Source organism: Micromesistius poutassou (genome assembly GCF_964030765.1).
Source record: "Micromesistius poutassou genome assembly, chromosome: 9".
Taxonomy (NCBI): domain Eukaryota; kingdom Metazoa; phylum Chordata; class Actinopteri; order Gadiformes; family Gadidae; genus Micromesistius; species Micromesistius poutassou.
The window spans coordinates 16,359,712-16,376,496 of NC_140279.1; the positions used below are offsets into that span (position 1 = coordinate 16,359,712).

General features: G+C 46.1%; 3 protein-coding genes across 5 annotated transcripts; 1 reads left to right on the top strand and 2 right to left on the bottom strand.

The window, feature by feature from the left end:
* Positions 1-550: 550 nt before the first annotated feature.
* On the bottom strand, positions 551-3,609 carry LOC311352695 (inosine-uridine preferring nucleoside hydrolase). 2 transcript variants are annotated; one of them, XM_084472492.1, is made up of 6 exons: positions 3,573-3,609; positions 2,748-2,951; positions 2,299-2,481; positions 2,068-2,179; positions 1,761-1,897; positions 551-1,181 (listed from the first exon to the last, which is right to left on the bottom strand). In XM_084472492.1, the coding sequence occupies exons 2-6, from the start codon at positions 2,925-2,927 to the stop codon at positions 825-827; spliced, it is 969 nt and encodes a 322-aa protein (XP_084328618.1). In that variant the 5' UTR covers positions 2,928-2,951; positions 3,573-3,609; the 3' UTR covers positions 551-824. The 2 variants fall into 2 exon arrangements, with proteins under 2 accessions (XP_084328618.1, XP_084328619.1); XM_084472493.1 differs by having other exon boundaries at positions 2,748-2,935; positions 3,573-3,587.
* A 528-nt stretch (positions 3,610-4,137) lies between these two features.
* On the top strand, positions 4,138-10,135 carry LOC311352969 (basic immunoglobulin-like variable motif-containing protein). 2 transcript variants are annotated; one of them, XM_084472811.1, is made up of 10 exons: positions 4,138-4,221; positions 4,507-5,093; positions 5,441-5,555; positions 6,040-6,135; positions 6,587-6,691; positions 6,822-6,916; positions 7,715-7,847; positions 7,938-8,021; positions 8,583-8,679; positions 9,175-10,135. In XM_084472811.1, the coding sequence occupies exons 2-10, from the start codon at positions 4,604-4,606 to the stop codon at positions 9,493-9,495; spliced, it is 1,536 nt and encodes a 511-aa protein (XP_084328937.1). In that variant the 5' UTR covers positions 4,138-4,221; positions 4,507-4,603; the 3' UTR covers positions 9,496-10,135. The 2 variants fall into 2 exon arrangements, with proteins under 2 accessions (XP_084328937.1, XP_084328936.1); XM_084472810.1 differs by having other exon boundaries at positions 4,179-4,287.
* Positions 10,136-10,204: 69 nt separating this feature from the next.
* LOC311352970 (uncharacterized protein) lies at positions 10,205-15,566 on the bottom strand. Its single transcript, XM_084472812.1, has 9 exons — positions 15,354-15,566; positions 14,889-14,956; positions 14,623-14,795; positions 14,072-14,175; positions 13,622-13,783; positions 12,767-12,972; positions 12,192-12,271; positions 11,836-11,896; positions 10,205-10,817 (listed from the first exon to the last, which is right to left on the bottom strand). Exons 1-9 carry the CDS (start codon positions 15,453-15,455, stop codon positions 10,814-10,816), a joined length of 960 nt encoding a protein of 319 aa, XP_084328938.1. The 5' UTR covers positions 15,456-15,566; the 3' UTR covers positions 10,205-10,813.
* Between the last annotated feature and the right edge of the window lie 1,219 nt (positions 15,567-16,785).

Below are 16,785 nucleotides of genomic sequence, written 5' to 3' on the forward strand. Positions count from 1 at the left end.
ATAAGACACTCCCAACTGAAACCGGTTCACTGCACAGCATGGTCACCCCAGTAAGGTCCACCCACAGTGAGGTCCTAACTACAGTAAGGTCCCCACAGTGAGGTCCTAACTACAGTAAGGCCCCCACACAGTGAGGTCCTGACTACAATAAGGTCCCCACAGTGAGGTCCTAACTACAGTAAGGTCCCCACAGTGAGGTCCTAACTACAGTAAGGCCCCCACACAGTAAGGTCCTAACTACAGTAAGGCCCCCACACAGTGAGGTCCTGACTACAGTAAGGTCCTAACTACAGTAAGGTCACCACAGTGAGGTCCCAGTTACAGTAAGGTCCTGACTACAGTAAGGTTCCCACAGTAAGGTCCTGACTACAGTAAGGTCCCCACAGTGAGGTCCTAACTACAGTAAGGTCCCCACAGTGAGGTCCTGACTACAGTAAGGTCCCCACAGTGAGGTCCCAGTTACAGTAAGCTCTGACAATCCCGATTTCTCTATACAGAAATGAGTCAAATCAAATTTTTATAGATTTGAATAAAATGTACAAGGTTCAAATTATTCATCTTTAATAGGGTTTCAGCAGCAATTCACAGAAATATATCTTTATTGAGTCTCTTCACCAACAAAATTTGGTTCCCTTTAAAAACGATCAACGCAAATGAATGAACATGACAACACTGCAATTTGTGGCAGATATTTCAATAAAACATACACTTCATAACACCGACCAGTTTGCTTTCGTATGGTGTCGATGGTCACAGTTTGACATCATTTAAGGAACCAGTTCAGTAAGGCACCAAGCGGGAACAAGAGGGGACGCTCATTTGCGTCAGGGCTGCTGGAGTGAGTTGGCGAGCAGCCTCCTAAACTTCTCCAGATCACACTCGGTCATGACGACCACGCGGTGAGGCTTCTTCAGCATGTTGGTGGGGTCCAGCGCCATCATCCCACGACACACGCTGCCCTGCAGCTCCACGTGGACGCCGCACTCTGTGCTCTTGGTCACCACAGTGCCGTCGATGCAGGCGGCCATGGCGTAGGAGTCGTAGGACACGAAGCCCGGGCCGAAGTGCACGTCGCGCTTGGACTTCATGACCGCCGGCGAGTACGCCCAGCACTTGGAGGTCAGCAGCTTCATGAAGCGTGCGGCCGGAGAGTCCTGGTTCAGCATCTCCCGGAAGAACTCCTGGACACATCGGAGACATGGGAACACCCACCCCCCCCCGCGAAGATAGGATAGGTTAGTGAGGATAAGACGAGACCAATCAGCCAGCTCTCCTCTGGGACAACGGGGCGTTTCACTTTCTTTCGTTTCAGGTTTGTTTTGACAAAATTGTTGCTCGAGGCGAGGATCTGTAAGTGGATAATTGTCTACTAACAGCTAATACAAACTAGTAAACTGTAAGAAAGTGTCTATAAAGGTTACAAATCCACACTGTGTAGACTGGCCACTGTATAAATACTTAAAATCCCCTCTTCATTCTCTCACACAAATGAGTAACGATACAGGAAACCAGGTGTAACTCCACCCCTCTCCGTTTTTAGTTAGTACTGCTTTGGCGTACTAGAACTGCTGGATCCGAGATTAGGACGAGAGCCACATGCTGTGGATCACTCCCTTTATAATGTGCACAAACTGCAGGATAGTCTAAAAGGGTGCTTGACTCCAGCTGAAAGGTTGTGAGGTCAACCGGAAAGGTTGTGGGTTCAACCTCAGGTCTGTGTGACGGGGGGAGGGTTGTGTGCAGGAGGGGCTACAACTCACCCAGGTGAGTTGGTTTCTGCAGCAGTATTCCATGGTGGCAATGTGTGTCGGGCAGCGGTACTCCTCCAGGACGATGTAGGCCGACTCCGGGTCGGTCACAAAGTTGAACTCCCCACATAATGTCACGTTACCCTTCCCTGTCAAAGAAACACGTTCTGCGGTTTTTTCATTTGCTATTTCTGGAACGGTTTCAGACTCACTTGTCAATCTTTTTCGATAAACGTGTCCAGAGTTTTCCTCTGCTGCTAAATGATAAGTCGAAATGGGAATCGTACAAGGCTGAATGTGATGTCATGTTCGCACTCACCTTCCATGTTCCCCCCCATGATGAAGAGGTCTTTGAGGCGGTCTGGGAAGCCCGGGTCCAGCCTCACAGCCATGGCCAGGTTTGTGAGAGGGCCGAGGGCCACCAGGGACACCTGCGGCACAAAACCAAAAACCCGGGTTTTGGATCACGTTCCCAGGACAAGACAGTACGACAGAGCACAAGTTAAACGGCACGACCGGGGTGGTCTCCCCCCCCCCCCCCCCCACCCACCTGGTTCGGGTTTTCCGACACGAGTCTGATCATGGCATTGACGGCGTGCTCCTTCTGGATCTTCTCCCTCCAGTCGGGGTCGCGGTCTTCAAGGATGTCCCCCAGGCCATCGCTGCCGAAGTGATCCTTAGGCAGTTCTGTGGCCCTGATGAGAGGGCCGCCCAAGCCCTGGAACACCGGGACCTGGGCAAAGGTGTCAACCATGTTCCTTCTATGTATTACCTGGTGTGTTGTTGATAGCAACACATAAAATCTGTCTGTTCCATAGTACAGCACAAAGACACAAAAGCAATCAGGATATTTCAAATTGACCTTTAATCTTTCAATTTTAATTTTACATTTGTAGATATTTTAAATCAATCATTTATTCGTTTCCCAGGTGTATTTTTCACTCAGGCATCATATTTACACATAGCGAATAGTTTTTTTTCTTGACCTACGGTACTTACCTCACGTTTACAGACTTCCAGCACCCTCAACACATTCTGGCACACATTTTCCAGGGACGTGTTCCCAAAACAGCAGGTAACACCAAGGACCTCGACGTTGGGGGCGGCCAGGGCCATCATGATGGCCTGGGCATCGTCGATTCCACAGTCCGTGTCGATGATCACCAATTTCTTGGCCATGTTTCTCTCTAGAAACCAAAGCAGCTGCTCCGTGAGAAGTAAGAACAAACGACGTTAAATAGTTTTGCTCGTAAAGGGGCACAGTGCGTCTTCTCATCAATGAATGTTAAGTTAAGTTAACTATTCAACTTGTCCTACTAGATAACTGTGTCAATAAAGTCTGGTGCAACCTAACCATGTTACTAGGTGTATAACCAAAACACAGACAACTAAAAACCAGAGCCACAACTTGTTCGTTTTCTTCGTGAAACTATTGTTGAATATGGCGTGGATAACGTATATAAATAAATAGAAACGTTATATTAAGTTTAGTTAAGTTAAACTAACTCACATTGATCGCTTCATAAATGAATCATGAATTTAAAATCGGAGGTGAATCTCATGGCGCAGACTTGGGTATCTATTTGTGTGTTTAATATTGCTCATTAAATGCACATTTTATTATCAATAGGCATTTGGTTTAAATGGGTATGATCTGTAACGTCGTATTACAGTTCAGTAACCTTTTTAGAGGTCACGATCATATTTGTAGTCTTTTAATCATGTTAACACCTTTCTCAACCAACCCGCAAGTTTCCACTAGGAAGGTTATTAAGGATAAGATATCGTGAATTGTACAACAGAAGCTTTTAATAAGTGTCCTACCTCCAACCCAGTAAAGATTGGCCCTGAGATTAATGCGCTGACTAATCTTTCAATGGGTGGTAGGGTCAAAAACGCCATCAACCCGGGGATATCCTTCAGAAAATAAAAACTCGCATCTGCATTTCATCAACGCGATACAATGTTGAGAAGATAATATTTAAATATACTACAATTATTTGTGTCTTGTTTTCTACTTTTGTTTTGCAATTAGGCCTGCATTTAGGTGTTATTAGTTTTGACAGAATAACCCGTCTAGAGAGTGGTACAGTCCACATTATCTCGCAGAATGCGGAAGTCAGGACGGGTAAGGATGTGGTGTTTTATTTGTTTATAAATGGTCAACACTATCTTATTATTGGATGCATGGATAGATTGCATATATTGTGTACCCATGATTATTGCGTATTCAAATATATATAGTTAAAATAGGTTTAAAATGTGTCCAGATCTGCTATAGTGGTGCGTATTTGATGCCCACTACAAACAGCTGATGTGATGTGACAGACAGAGCCATCACAGTGTGTTAAAATATAGGCTCCATTTGTAGTTGTTTATTATGGCTGGACAGTTGCTGTCAATTTAGTGTAATTCCTTGCTGTGTGAAACACAAAGCATGAGAAATTTGTACATGCTTGTGGGATGGAGTAAGGTGGGTTCTTGCACAGGTGCTTCTAGCTGCGTTTCTGCCACAACACAACGCCGTGTATGCATATAGGTAATATTGTGAAATTATGAGCATTTCCCTGGGTAGAACCACTTGAGCTCCTTTGATCACAATTGGTGATTGGTGCTGCACTAATTGGATCAATCAGTTTTCCTCAACATTGGACTAGAGGGCAAGGCTGGCTAGACCATATTTGTCGTCAAATGTTGACGTCCAGTTCGTCAACTTCATCATCTCTGTAATTAACAAAACCATCCCTCTGGTCCTCAGATTAAATAATCATCCCCATTGGACTCCACCACCGCTGTCTGGCTCCGACACTCGGCTCTCCGCCCTCTTTGGCCCCGTCCAAGCAGCCCAAGGTTCGATGCCGAATCCGTCAGAAGGTCAAGAAGCAAATTGTTGTGCTCTGGCTGGCCGGCCGCCGCCACAGAGGCCCAGCGAGCAAGAAGATGGCCGCGGTGCCGTGTTTAGCTCTCTCTCATCTCAGGAAACGCCCAAACCACGTCGGGCGTCCAGCGCCGATCTCCACATCCAGTGGACCTGTCCCGTCACACACTCCCAGGAGACGTTCTACACGGTGTGCTCCGACTACGCCCTCCTGAACCAGGCCACAGCCGTATACTGCCCCCAACCGGACACCACCATCAGCAGCAGAGACGCAGTGCCCAAGATACATGAAGAGGGGGCTCTTATTGTGAAGCCGCTGCTGGAGCTCAGTCAGATAGAGGTCACCAGCGTGGCATCAGATGGGGACTACGATATGGATGAGATGTCTGCCCAAAATAAGCCTATCCTTGCCTGGGAGATCGACACCACGGACTTCGCTGCCGTTCTGACAAGAAAGAGTAAAACAAGTGAGTCATTTTAATACTTTGGATCGGGTAAGTTCATACAGCAGGCCGGTGGAGTGTCTGGACTAGTCTATAAGGGGTGGCCCGCGAGCGGTACAGAACGACACCCGGCATTTTCAGAACTGTGCAGAGAATATATACCAAAATGTAAATTTCATTCATTTTGGTAAACAAAGCTTTTGTAGGGATACGGGCCGACCTGTGGACAAGTTCATGTGGCAGACGTTTCAGGTGTTCACACAAGAATATATATATATATATATATATGTGTGTGTATGACGTTTATGACGATTATAAAACCCTTCTGTCCTGCCTCACCACACAACAGCCTCTCCTCGGTGTGTCCACAGGCAACCCCAAGAAAGCGGGCTCCAAGAAGACGAAGAGCCGGAACCTCCAGGACCCTCCCCTTCAGCCAGCCCAGGAGGAGCTCCGGCAGAGGAAGGTGCTGGACCTCCGGAGATGGTAACCCCACCCTCCCTTTTCCCTCCTTTTTCAAACAGCACCAGTTTACCATCATGTATTCGTCCATCCCTTTCTCAGACAGCACGAGTTTCGCAATATGAATTCATCCGTCCATTGACGATTATTTTTTCTGACATTTTCACATTTTTAGACTTTTCCTTTTCATAACAAAATGTCTTAAAAAGTATTTTATTTTGGCTTTGGTATTGTTTTTTTTTTTTTTTTCTTTGGAATTGTATTCGTTTTTGTTATATTGTTGTTATTATATCTTCAGGTATTTTATTATCTTGTCATCGTTATTTTATCTCCAGGTATTTTTTCATTTGTTATTGTTATTATATTGTCAGGTATTGTATTATTGGTTATGTTATAAATATATCTCAAGGTATTGCATTATTGGTTAGGTTACGATTATATATTCAGATGATACATTATTTGTTATATGTTATTACAATAACATTATATGTTATTATTATATCTTAAGGTACTGCATCAGCCGACCGCAGTACAAGACGTCGTGTGGGATCTCCTCGCTGATCTCCTGCTGGAACTTCCTGTACAGCACGCTGGGGGCGGGAAGGTATGCCCCTCACTTCGTGTTTCTTGTTGATGTTCAAACACAGACTGGCTTCTCTCCTACATCACAGAGATGGATCAGAGAAGGCACCTGTTGCAAGGTTTGCCCCTCACTTCCTGTCCCTTGTTGATGGTGCAACAGAGACTGGCTTTGTTCCTACATCACAGAGATGGATCAGAGAATGTCTATTTCGTGTAGAAGTGTTATTGTGCTACCTTGAGATAAAGTAGAGTGCCAGTGGATTGTGATGTATTGGAATGTGGTTTAAATTGGACGCCAGTTAATATAGAAGGTTTTTGGTTTTATGGTGGATGAGAGTTAACTGTGTGTGTGTGTGTGTGTGTGTGTGTGTGTGTGTGTGTGTGTGTGTGTGTGTGTGTGTGTGTGTGTGTGTGTGTGTGTGTGTGTGTGTGTGTGTGTGTGTGTGTGTGTGTGTGTGTGTGTGTGTGTCCAGCCTTCCTCCCCTCTCCCAGGAGGATGCACTCCACATACTGGGCTTCCAGCCGCCGTTTGAAGACATCAAGTTTGGACCGTTTACCGGGAACGCCACGCTCATGAGGTGAGGCCATGAGGACAAAATTCACCCTCATTAGGTGAGGTTCAATTCAGGGATGCTGGTCCATAGCTTTCCCCAGTGAGATCCCTGGAGGCTACAATGACATTGTTCATATTTCTCTCATCACTTCCAGATGGTTCCGGCAAATCAATGAAAACTTCAGAGTTCGAGGTTGCTCCTACATTCTGTACAAGCCCCACGGAAAGCATAAGACTGCAGGGGAAACTGGTGAGACACATTCATGCTCTTTAAAAAACGAGTTTGTATTCACCTCCACTCATGTTGTTGCTGTGGTCACCACTGAGACCGTTGTGTGTCCATGATTACAGTGCTCCCCCTTGATTGGACGAGTGATTATATACATATATTTAGTCCCGCCGTAACTCGCCCTGTAAATCAACATACTGGTGGGCATGTATTAATCCCAGAGAGCATATCCTGGTGGCACCGAAAGTACAACAGTAGCAATGAAACTGGAGAAAATAAAGGCATTGCAGACCACTGTGCTTGGACATTGTTAACAGAATATGCTCCATTATTGAAACAGTACATCGTTGCCCGTTGTTATTGAACTCTTTTTCCTTCATCATCATTTCAATCACCACTAGGTGTCCCTAGCGTACTCATTTGAAGCTTTGAGGTGGAACCTCATTAGTGGTTCATCTGGCTGAGAGGCTTTGAGGCATCGTCTCGACACCACTACACATAAGTACTGTACTTGCTGGGCATAGACGTAGGGACACTTGATTGACCTTTATCTCAAACTCAAAGGTCAGGCAATATGCCAATTTATTCCATCTGCCATAAGACTCTATAACACAAATGTTATGAAACATTTGTGTTATCACTTCACCTGATACTTCAATGTAAATAATAATGTGCACTTTCCACTGTACATGTGAAATTAAGTATTCATTCTGTATTAAAGGACCTAAAAAGGACCTAAATAAAGTGATTGATCTTATCTAATATCCCATTATCCACTCCGAATTGAACGCAGCTTTGGCAACGCTTTTGTGTTCCCAGCGGAAGGGGCGTTGCAGAAGTTGACCCAGGGTCTGAAGGACACGTCCATGGCGTACATCTACCACTGTCAGAACCACTACTTCTGCCCCGTGGGCTTCGAGGCCACGCCCCTCAAGGCTTCCAAGGCGTACAGGTAGCCGGGCCTCTGCCCCCCCGTCCCTCGTCTTCTCATGCTTCCTCTGTGGAGCTCCACTGAGCCCTTGTTTCCTGTGGGTTGCTCCAGGGGTGCTCTGCCAGCCAACGACACGGAACACTGGATTCTCATCGGAGAGCCGAGCCGGAAGCACCCGGCGATTCACTGTAAAAAGTAAGCCAATTAAAAAAAAACGTTTCATGTAAAAAAAAAAAAAAAAAAAAAAGGTAACTCTTTGGACGAGCCACTGTAAAAGGTTGGATACTCTAAGCTATTTAAAGCAAAGACATCCGGTACCGTTCACTGTAAAAAGTAAGACACTTTAAAGGTGACACATTATAACACTAAGTGCCGTTTTGAAAATCGGCCTCTTCTGACATCACAAGTGGGCGTGTCCACCTAGATGTATGACGGATAGATGAGCAACGTTTGCCACTGGGTAGGCTGGTGGACTGATCTATCCAGCACACATCTAGGTGGACACGCCCACTTGTGATGTCAGAAGAGGCAGATTTTCAAAACGGCTTGTAACGGCTAATCACATCTGGTGGTATAATATGTCACCTCTAAACTGTTGACTGTATAAAGTAAGTCAGTGATCAAACTATTCACTTTAAATGTAGTACACCCAAAACCATTCACTGTAAAAAAGTAAGTCAGTGTTCAAACCAAACACATCATGTTGGTCCTAGCAATGCACTGCCGATTCATTAAAAAAAAACCTCTCTTATCAAGGTGGCTCGATATCGTGACGGACCTGAACACACAGAACCCAGAGTACCTGGACATCCGCCACACAGAGAGGGGGATTCAGTACCGCAAGACCAAGAAGGTTTGCTGCTCACCTTTTCAGCTGGTTATGGCATTGTTTGCTTCCAACTCCAAGTACCGTTGTACAGTCGGTCTTCTTAGGCCTGCACCTGGACCACACTCACTGGCCCTTAGTACTGACCCTTCTTGCCCTTAGCCCATCTGCTTGCCTTGAGTCCACCTCTTAGCTATTAGCTGTAGTCCTTAGTGCGAGCCCTCTTAGCCCACCAGCTAGCTCCTAGTCCTAGTCCTGAGCCCACCCGCTATCTCTTAGTCCTAGCCCTCCGTTTAATTCTAGCCATTAGCCCACCCGCTAGCTCTTATTCCTCAACCTTAGCCTAGCAGCTAGCTCTCAGTCCTAGCCCTAGCCAAGCAGCTAGCGCTCAGCCCGATCCCTGAGTAGTACCCCTTCGCCCGCTAGCCTTTAACCCTTAACCACTGTGTTCAACGATGCCTGCCGCGTTGTGGCCGCGTTCCTTTTTGCTGCTGCGATCCGACCGGTCCTTTTTGGTCCCAGGTGGGCGGCAACCTCCACTGCATCATGGCCTTCCAGAGGGTGCACTGGCAGAAGCTGGGCCCCTGGGCCCTCAACCTGGAGAACCTGCGCCACGACTTCCACCAGCGGGAGCCCGAGCCCGCGCACTGTCCGGCGCCCGCCGAGGGCAGCGGCGGCGGCGGCGGCGAGGACAAGGTCTCCGCCAAGCGCCTGGCCCGCCTCGGACGCTCACAGAGCACGGGGAGTCAGAGGGACACCGCCTGGAAGCGGTCGTCCAACGCCACGGATAACCGGAGGAGGTGCCCGGCGGGGTGCGACATTGAGGAGGACCTGACGGACTGAGGTGCGCCCGCGCGTGGGAGCGAGTCGGCGCGAACGAGAGACGAGTTGTTGCGAACCGCGCAACGGGGGCGGCCGAGGTACGCCCGCTACGCCTACGATCGCAGCGTTCCTCACGTCCCCGTTCCCGCTTCACTCCGAACGGAAGGTTGAAATAGTAACAACAGACTAAACGCTGAAACTATGAGCTACCCTGCGAAACTTTTAGCTTAGTTTAAACTTTGACCATCATGTGGGAACCTAAAGGACGTCAGATGTCAGGTTAGAAGCGTTAAAATCCCCCCCCCCACCTTTTAGGTCATGTGATTCTATGGTTCTTTGAATAAACAGTGCGTCTCATTGTGACAATCCCAGCTACCAACAGTGACTATAGTGCAACGGAGCGCTCTACAGTAAACACAATGTGATACCCGGTGACATGCTATGCGGTTTGAATTGAATGAATGCTGATTGTTTATTTATTGTATTTGTTCTTAAGTGTAATGAATTGGAGCAGTGCTTCAGTGAACATGGAAAAACCCTCGCTGATAAGTGTAGTGTAGTTGTCCTATTCTTGTTTTCAAATTAAAATCTATTCCCTTCATATTTGATACCTCCAACCCCCATGTTCAACACCCCGTCAGTGTTTTGGACATAGTTCTTAAAGAAAACAATAAACATTAATAGAAACCTTTGAGTTGGATATCAGATTATTTCAGGTGTTTAATTAGACCCAATGACCCAATGCCCAATGATGAAATAAGCATTTAACTTAAAATAAAGAAATAAAGAAGTTTAAAAATTAAAGAAGTTTGATCTAAACAATCTGTGTGCTGCTGATGCAACTAAAATAAGGGATTCTGCAGTATAACAGTATCATTTTTTTCAGGGTCCACAACAACTCCTATTTCTGCTGAATGGACAAAATGTATTAATGAAAATCAATACACTGACAACCAATGGAGGCTACTTCCTATGGTGACAAGTTCAATATAATAATATATATTCCCGGTTTGGAGCCAAACAAGTATTGAATGAAGGTTGACAGTATCAAGCAATAAAAATTATCCTTCAATTCACCGTCACAGTTCAAGGTATCATCACCTAAACAGAGTACAGACATTTGATTTATACAAGGCGTTTTTTAGTGAAAGGTGAATGGCTTTTTGTTCCAGATCAGGTACCAGCTGTTGTTCTGAAGGTAGAGTCATTGTCTCATACCCCTTATCCTATAAGACGGCTGTGAGTGGCTCTTTGTCAAACTCCGCCTTCACATGCAGCAAGGGAATCTGCTGGGAGGATGTACTGATGTCACACCTCTACGGGTCGAGTGGCTCCGTTGTCACCTGTAACCATGACGACAAAGTCAGCTGGTCAAATGACACGATGGATATCAAACATTTGGGTTGAAAAGGTAGGATGGTGGTAGGATCTAGGAATATGTTGATAATATTGAGAAGCTATTCTTAAACTTTTATTTTTACGTTTATTATTATCATTTTGGTGTGGAATTGCTGTATCTGGGAAAGTGCTGAAGACCCTGTTTATGCTTGGTGTTGAACTGATATGTGATATCAGTATTTGTCACACTTGTCACACTAACCCTGCTAATAGCGTGATAGATTTGCTAAGATTTGCCCTCCCCTTCCTCTGTCTCTCATGGGACCTTATTTTGGAGAAAATAAATCCAAAATCCCTAAAGAGAAACTCAACTTTTCATTACCTTACACTTGATCCGGTCTGTTTCTTGTGTCAATCAAGGAGGAGCCTTGCCTTGAGTCGCAGGAAAACCCTCCTTCACACAAATCTTTTAGACAAGACTAACACAGCAAATTCTTGCCGGCAGTCCTCTCTCCACCTCTCACTCAGGTTTCCACCGTTCTTTTCATGCAACAACTTGGCTACACAATAACAAACAGACTCGATCAAATGAAAGGCAGAGAACAAAAGTTATATTTCTCTGTAGGGAACCTTTCCAATGGTGCTGTCTGACACTTATAATAACAATCTAAGACTCTCAGTGGCAAAAACAAGCACTTCTAGAGGATCTACATTGACAGAGTGGGATTGCCAAGGGATTACATTGCTGCCTGTTTCACTGATTGCTTCTGCGGCTTCCTCGCTCGATACTAGACCAATTTCAAAAATTGTCGTCCGTATTAGTCCCTTAGACCCAATTATGTGAAAATGGGGCCCAGCTTGGAAACCCAATGCGATGAATGTTCCGGCGTGCTACACACTTGTATGTCCATCCGTTCCTACACTTTTCTTAGCATGTGCAACCAAACGTTAGTTTCAGACCCTGTACAAATGCTTTGCCCTGGCTTCTATTAAGTATTTGACTTCAAATAAATTCTGACTGACTTCATTAGTAGACGTTTCCGGAGCTCCGTGATGTGACTGGGACCCACGCGGCAGCAGCCCCCTAGTGGTGGAAGAGACAACAAGAAACCAGTAGAAAATACGGTACGTCAATAAATCAATGTTATTACTTGCTTCTGACTCAGGTAATTACAGTCCTGTTAGTATAAAGTGATGTACAGCGGGTTCTCATGGCAAATGGTCTCACCGAAAAGCCAAATGACTGTCAGTGTTTATAGTGTTCTCAAGGCACATTGTGAAGAGGACTCTCTTCCCAACGTTACACTAATAACACTGTCACGGCCACACCAGGGGCGTTCAGAGGAGCAAACAGGCCTGATTTAATTGGTTCTTCTTACCAATCATCATGGCTCCTTGTTTCATCCATTCCTGGCTCAGTTCTGCTATGGATGACACCTTTGACCCTGAGGCATTCCACCTGAGAATTTAAAAATATTAGGATTGCATATTTCTTATAGATAATAGTGATTACAGAAAGCGCTGTCATGCGTTTTTGCAACGATTGTAGCTCTACAATAGTTCGATGGCTAGTGGTGGATTTTTGTTAACAAAAATCTAATTACAGTAAATCTCAAAACGAAAAAAAAAAATGACATCCTTGATTGTTTTATAGCAGCAGCATAGCAGAGTTTTTTTTTTTTTTATCCACTGTGAATAGTAGTAGTACTTAAACTCCCTCGGTGTGTGTGTAGTAGTACTCTTCAGCAGTGGCATTAACACTGACCCTGTGTGTACTACAAGCAGTAGCAGGGTTTCATTTGCTATTTAAGGTAGTGGGGGGCAGGGGGGGGGGTCGCTGTCGGACTGGGGTAGGGGTGGTGATTTTTATACTTGTGTATAAAATAAATATACAGTCCTCCTTCAGCGCTGTGTAAAGTGCTGTGGGAAACCCCGAGTGGTTATTGTCACTGACCCGCTGAGTCTGTCCCACTCCTCTCCGCTGTTGGGGTACACCACCCAGGGCCGGTCGGGGCTCCTCAGCTGGCTGACCGTCTCCAGCAGGGGCAGCACCAGCGCCGGGGAGCAGCAGTTCACCCCGACGGCCACCAGCTGGCTGCATCTCTGAGCCAGCCGCACCGCCTCCAGGAACGGACTGCCGTCACACAGCGAGCGCCCGTCCTGAGGAGGGGAGGTACCGTCACCCTGGTGTCATCCTGCGTGGGCTCGCATATGCGATGGGCGGCAGTGGCTCGGGAGGCAGAGCGTGGTTGGCCGGTAGCCGCGAGGTTGCTGGTTCGATCCCCGGCTGCTCCTAGTGTTTGTGTGTCGAGGTGTCCCTGAGCGGGGCGCCTCACGCCCTAACTGCTCCCTGACGAGCTGGCTGTCGCCTTGCATGGTTGACTCCGCCGTCGGTGTGTGAATGTGTGCATGAATGGGTGGATGTCAGGCAATATTGTGAAGCGCTTTGGATAAAAGCGCTGTATAAATGCAGACCATTTACCGTTTACCACATGGGGTCGCGCCAGATTCCGACATATATAGACATTTGAGGATGTACTAACTTTCTAATCATTTGTAGCCATGCAAACAACTACATTTAAATCACTTAAGGTACAGCACTTCCTATTCAAGTACTTATCTGGTGTGGTGTGTTGCACATATGTTCACTGGGACATTGATATTGCGGCAGGTGTCGATTGGGTTTAAAACTATATGATGTGCCGGGGAAGCAGATGCACAAAAATGTAAGGAGTTAGGGTTGAAAATCCCTTTTTCCACACATAAATGGGCTAAATCATGAGCGTTACTGAATAGAAGGAGCTCCTACCTTACAGGAGAAGGCCAGCCAGGCCCTACAGCTGGGGAACTCTCGGAGGAGCTCCATCAAGGCCACCGCCTCCTTCACACTGGGGATGGTCTCCATAGCTACCAGGTCGGCCCCCGCGGACACAAGGCAGCTGATCTGAGGCCGGTGCCAATCTTTCAGCTCCTGGGGGGCCCCCCAACCACCATCATCACCCACTGATCAATACATTTCGATTATAATTATGTGGTATGGGGAGGAGGTACACTCCTGTGATATGAGATTCATGCAATCATTGATTAAATATTTTTTTATCACCCATGACTTTGCTGAATGCAGTCCATTTGTCTTGGCGTAACACTCATTCATTCATTTCGCTGTTCTACTTAAACACTCCTGAAGTTAATCGACTCAGCTCTTCTCTATTCATACCATAAATGTGTCATTATTCAGAGTTCTGTGCAACTCGCTGACCTCTATACTCATCGTCTCGGCGTAAGATCCGGAGTATTCCGAGCCGTCCAGTAGAAACGCACCGAACGCACCGACAGACCCCGCCACCAGGGGTCGCCCTCGCCCTGGCCCGGTAAGGAGAAAATGTATTAAAAAATGATTTAAGATCCGCGTACGGAAACTACTTCTACTTCACCAGTGTAATCAACCTGGGTCTAATACTCGATGATAGCGTGATAGTCTGTACCATGGTGCACTTGGTCTAGCTGGCTAACATAATAAAGAAGCATGTTGCTAGGGGCTAGTAAAGTATTTATAGATCCAAACTATGACTTCATGGTAACATGACACTCTTATTTTCTCCCATTAGCTGATGTGATGCAATTCTCTCAGTTTCCCTGACTGCTTTTTAAACTCTTTTTTTTGTCATTTAACAGATGTAAAGTGATTGACAGTGACGTCAGATACAGGACTTTAAGGAGCAAGTAGGGGATTAGGGCCCCCCCCCCCCCCCCCCCCCCCCCCAACCTGTTCTTCCTGCTCCCAGTGTAGTCCATGAATGAGCAAGACACCTGTATCATTGTTGCTGGTGACAAACTGCTGGACGGCTTCTTGGGCCAGGTGAACTCCCGACATCATCAGCTCCTGGGCCGACTCAGAGCTCATGTCTAGGTGCTTCTGGAAGCCATTGATGCTGGCCTGGTAGGTTGCCGTGGAAACCACATCCGCTCCGCTGACAAGAAAGCTACGGAATAATATCACATGAAATAATTTGTGAACTACTTCTCAACCTACATGTTTGTGTCAATGTGTGTGTAGTACTGTGGTGCAGGCTTACCTGTAATGGGCATCTTTTATGGCCTGCGGGTTAGTATGCAAGAGTCTGGAACTCCACAATGGATCCCCCTGTAAGTAGGATTTAACATTGTCATGACAGGTGTATAAAGCCTAACCAATACCAGATATGATCCCCCTTCAAAATTGTACTTTGATATAAAGATAAACTATGGTCACACATTTGTCAAAGGTTGTCATTCACAACCCAGTTTGGATATAGTTGAGGCGTAAGTCATCCTATTTATCCCTGCGTTTCATATGTCTGTCATTAAAAAAGATCTCTAACCATACACAGGGGGCAATGAGTTCATACGTGAAATAAATAAATATATGTGCAGTCGAGATTGGTGCTAAACAGATTTAAACAGACTTTATGTTGACCCCGATTGGAGGCTGGTTAGTCGCAAGTACTAGCAATAACTAAGTGGACCACCAGGTGAACTTTAGGGTACCTGTTACTACTTACCTGTAACCCAAAGCCTTGAGCCTCTAGCTCCGTTGCTAGCCCACCATCCAAGATAAGAGGACCAGCTCCCTGGATAGATGCTATACTTTCCGTGGAACACATTACACTTATTGTGTAGAAAGAACGACCAAGTCTGTTTTTATCTGTAGCCGCACACACGATTTGCACAGATTGGATGTTGTTAGTTTCTCGTACAGTAGTGAATAGCACTTTATTGAAGCACTGTTGGTTGCATTCATGAACACTCGGAGCTATGGACGACAGTCTACCAGCCAGATGTTCATTTGCCACTAGGTGGCGCGTGGCTCAGCGTTATTGAATCTCGACCTTGATACAATAAACGATATTATAATCAGTCAAATATGTTAATATTTCTTATTAATAATATTGAATTTGTATGTTTGCAACTGTTGCATAACCATTCGTGCAGCATCCGTTTACAATCTCCGATTTCTAACCGATTGCTTTTGAACATGCCATTATAACCTTTCACCCAACCGCGTAACCATGGAAACGACTATCGGTGGTTTCCGGAGGAGGAGCGGAGTTTGACTCAGCGCGCGGCTTGTTGGCGAACTTTGTTTACTGCATCGGAGAGGTTTGGGGCTGCTACGGATTCCGTATCAAATTGAAACTTTGGGACTGAATCGATCAAGGCTTCCCCGTGAGGGGATAGTTTTTGGGATGGCTTCGGGAGGTGGCCAAGGGGGAAAGGGAAACAGACAGAAGGATGAAGGCAATAAAAGGGACAGGTCGGATGAATCAAATAGTGAGGGGGACAGCGATCAAGGCAGCCGGAAGGTTCCAAAGGTCCAGGGAGAAGGAGAATACAAGTTTCTTGTTAAGTTCAAAGATAAAAATGATAAAGCTTTAAATCCCCTCAAACTGTCGGATGATATAAAAGATAAAATGGGAGGTGTACTCAATGTGAGAATGCTGAGGAATGGAAACGTTCTGGTTTTCTGTAAATCACATGGTCATAAAGCAAAGGCCATGAAAGTACGTCATTTACTTAACAGGCCAATTGAGTGTTTCGTTCCTGGGGGCGGCGGGGTTAAGGGAGTAGTTTACATTAGCCCCGAAATCACTGAGAGTGCTTTAATTGAAAGTTTAAAGGGAGCTGAGATTGAGTCTGCCCGCAGATTCAAACAAGATGGCACAGCGGTATTGCTGACCTTCAAGCAGGAAACCATGCCAGAACGAGTATTCCTAGGGTATATGAGTTTTACAGTGAGAGAATACAGGCGTCCACCATTGCGTTGTTACAAGTGTCAACGTTTTGGCCATGCAGCAGCTGCATGTAGAGGGGACAGGAGATGTGGAAAGTGTGGGGGGGACCATGACTTTAAGCAATGCCAGGTGGAGAAAACAAAGTGCTGCAATTGTGGGGGTAAACATATTACTTCCTTCAGAGGGTGTGAGTACCATATAA

What these genes read in the sequence shown, in the direction of transcription:
- LOC311352695 (XM_084472492.1), bottom strand. Translation starts at nt 2,927, where the DNA reads ATGGCCAAGAAATTGGTGATCATCGACACGGACTGTGGAATCGACGAT. An exon ending in TGTCGGAAAACCCGAACCAG is followed by an intron (nt 2,180 to 2,298) that starts GTGGGTGGGGGG and finishes TTTGTGCCGCAG; the next exon opens with GTGTCCCTGGTGGCCCTCGG. An exon ending in GCAGAAACCAACTCACCTGG is followed by an intron (nt 1,182 to 1,760) that starts GTGAGTTGTAGC and finishes CGATGTGTCCAG; the next exon opens with GAGTTCTTCCGGGAGATGCT.
- LOC311352969 (XM_084472811.1), top strand. Translation starts at nt 4,604, where the DNA reads ATGCCGAATCCGTCAGAAGGTCAAGAAGCAAATTGTTGTGCTCTGGCT. An exon ending in AGCACGCTGGGGGCGGGAAG is followed by an intron (nt 6,136 to 6,586) that starts GTATGCCCCTCA and finishes GTGTGTGTCCAG; the next exon opens with CCTTCCTCCCCTCTCCCAGG. An exon ending in CCGGCGATTCACTGTAAAAA is followed by an intron (nt 8,022 to 8,582) that starts GTAAGCCAATTA and finishes TCTCTTATCAAG; the next exon opens with GTGGCTCGATATCGTGACGG.
- LOC311352970 (XM_084472812.1), bottom strand. Translation starts at nt 15,455, where the DNA reads ATGTGTTCCACGGAAAGTATAGCATCTATCCAGGGAGCTGGTCCTCTT. An exon ending in ATAAAAGATGCCCATTACAG is followed by an intron (nt 14,796 to 14,888) that starts GTAAGCCTGCAC and finishes ATTATTCCGTAG; the next exon opens with CTTTCTTGTCAGCGGAGCGG. An exon ending in CACCAGCAACAATGATACAG is followed by an intron (nt 14,176 to 14,622) that starts GTGTCTTGCTCA and finishes TTACCGGGCCAG; the next exon opens with GGCGAGGGCGACCCCTGGTG.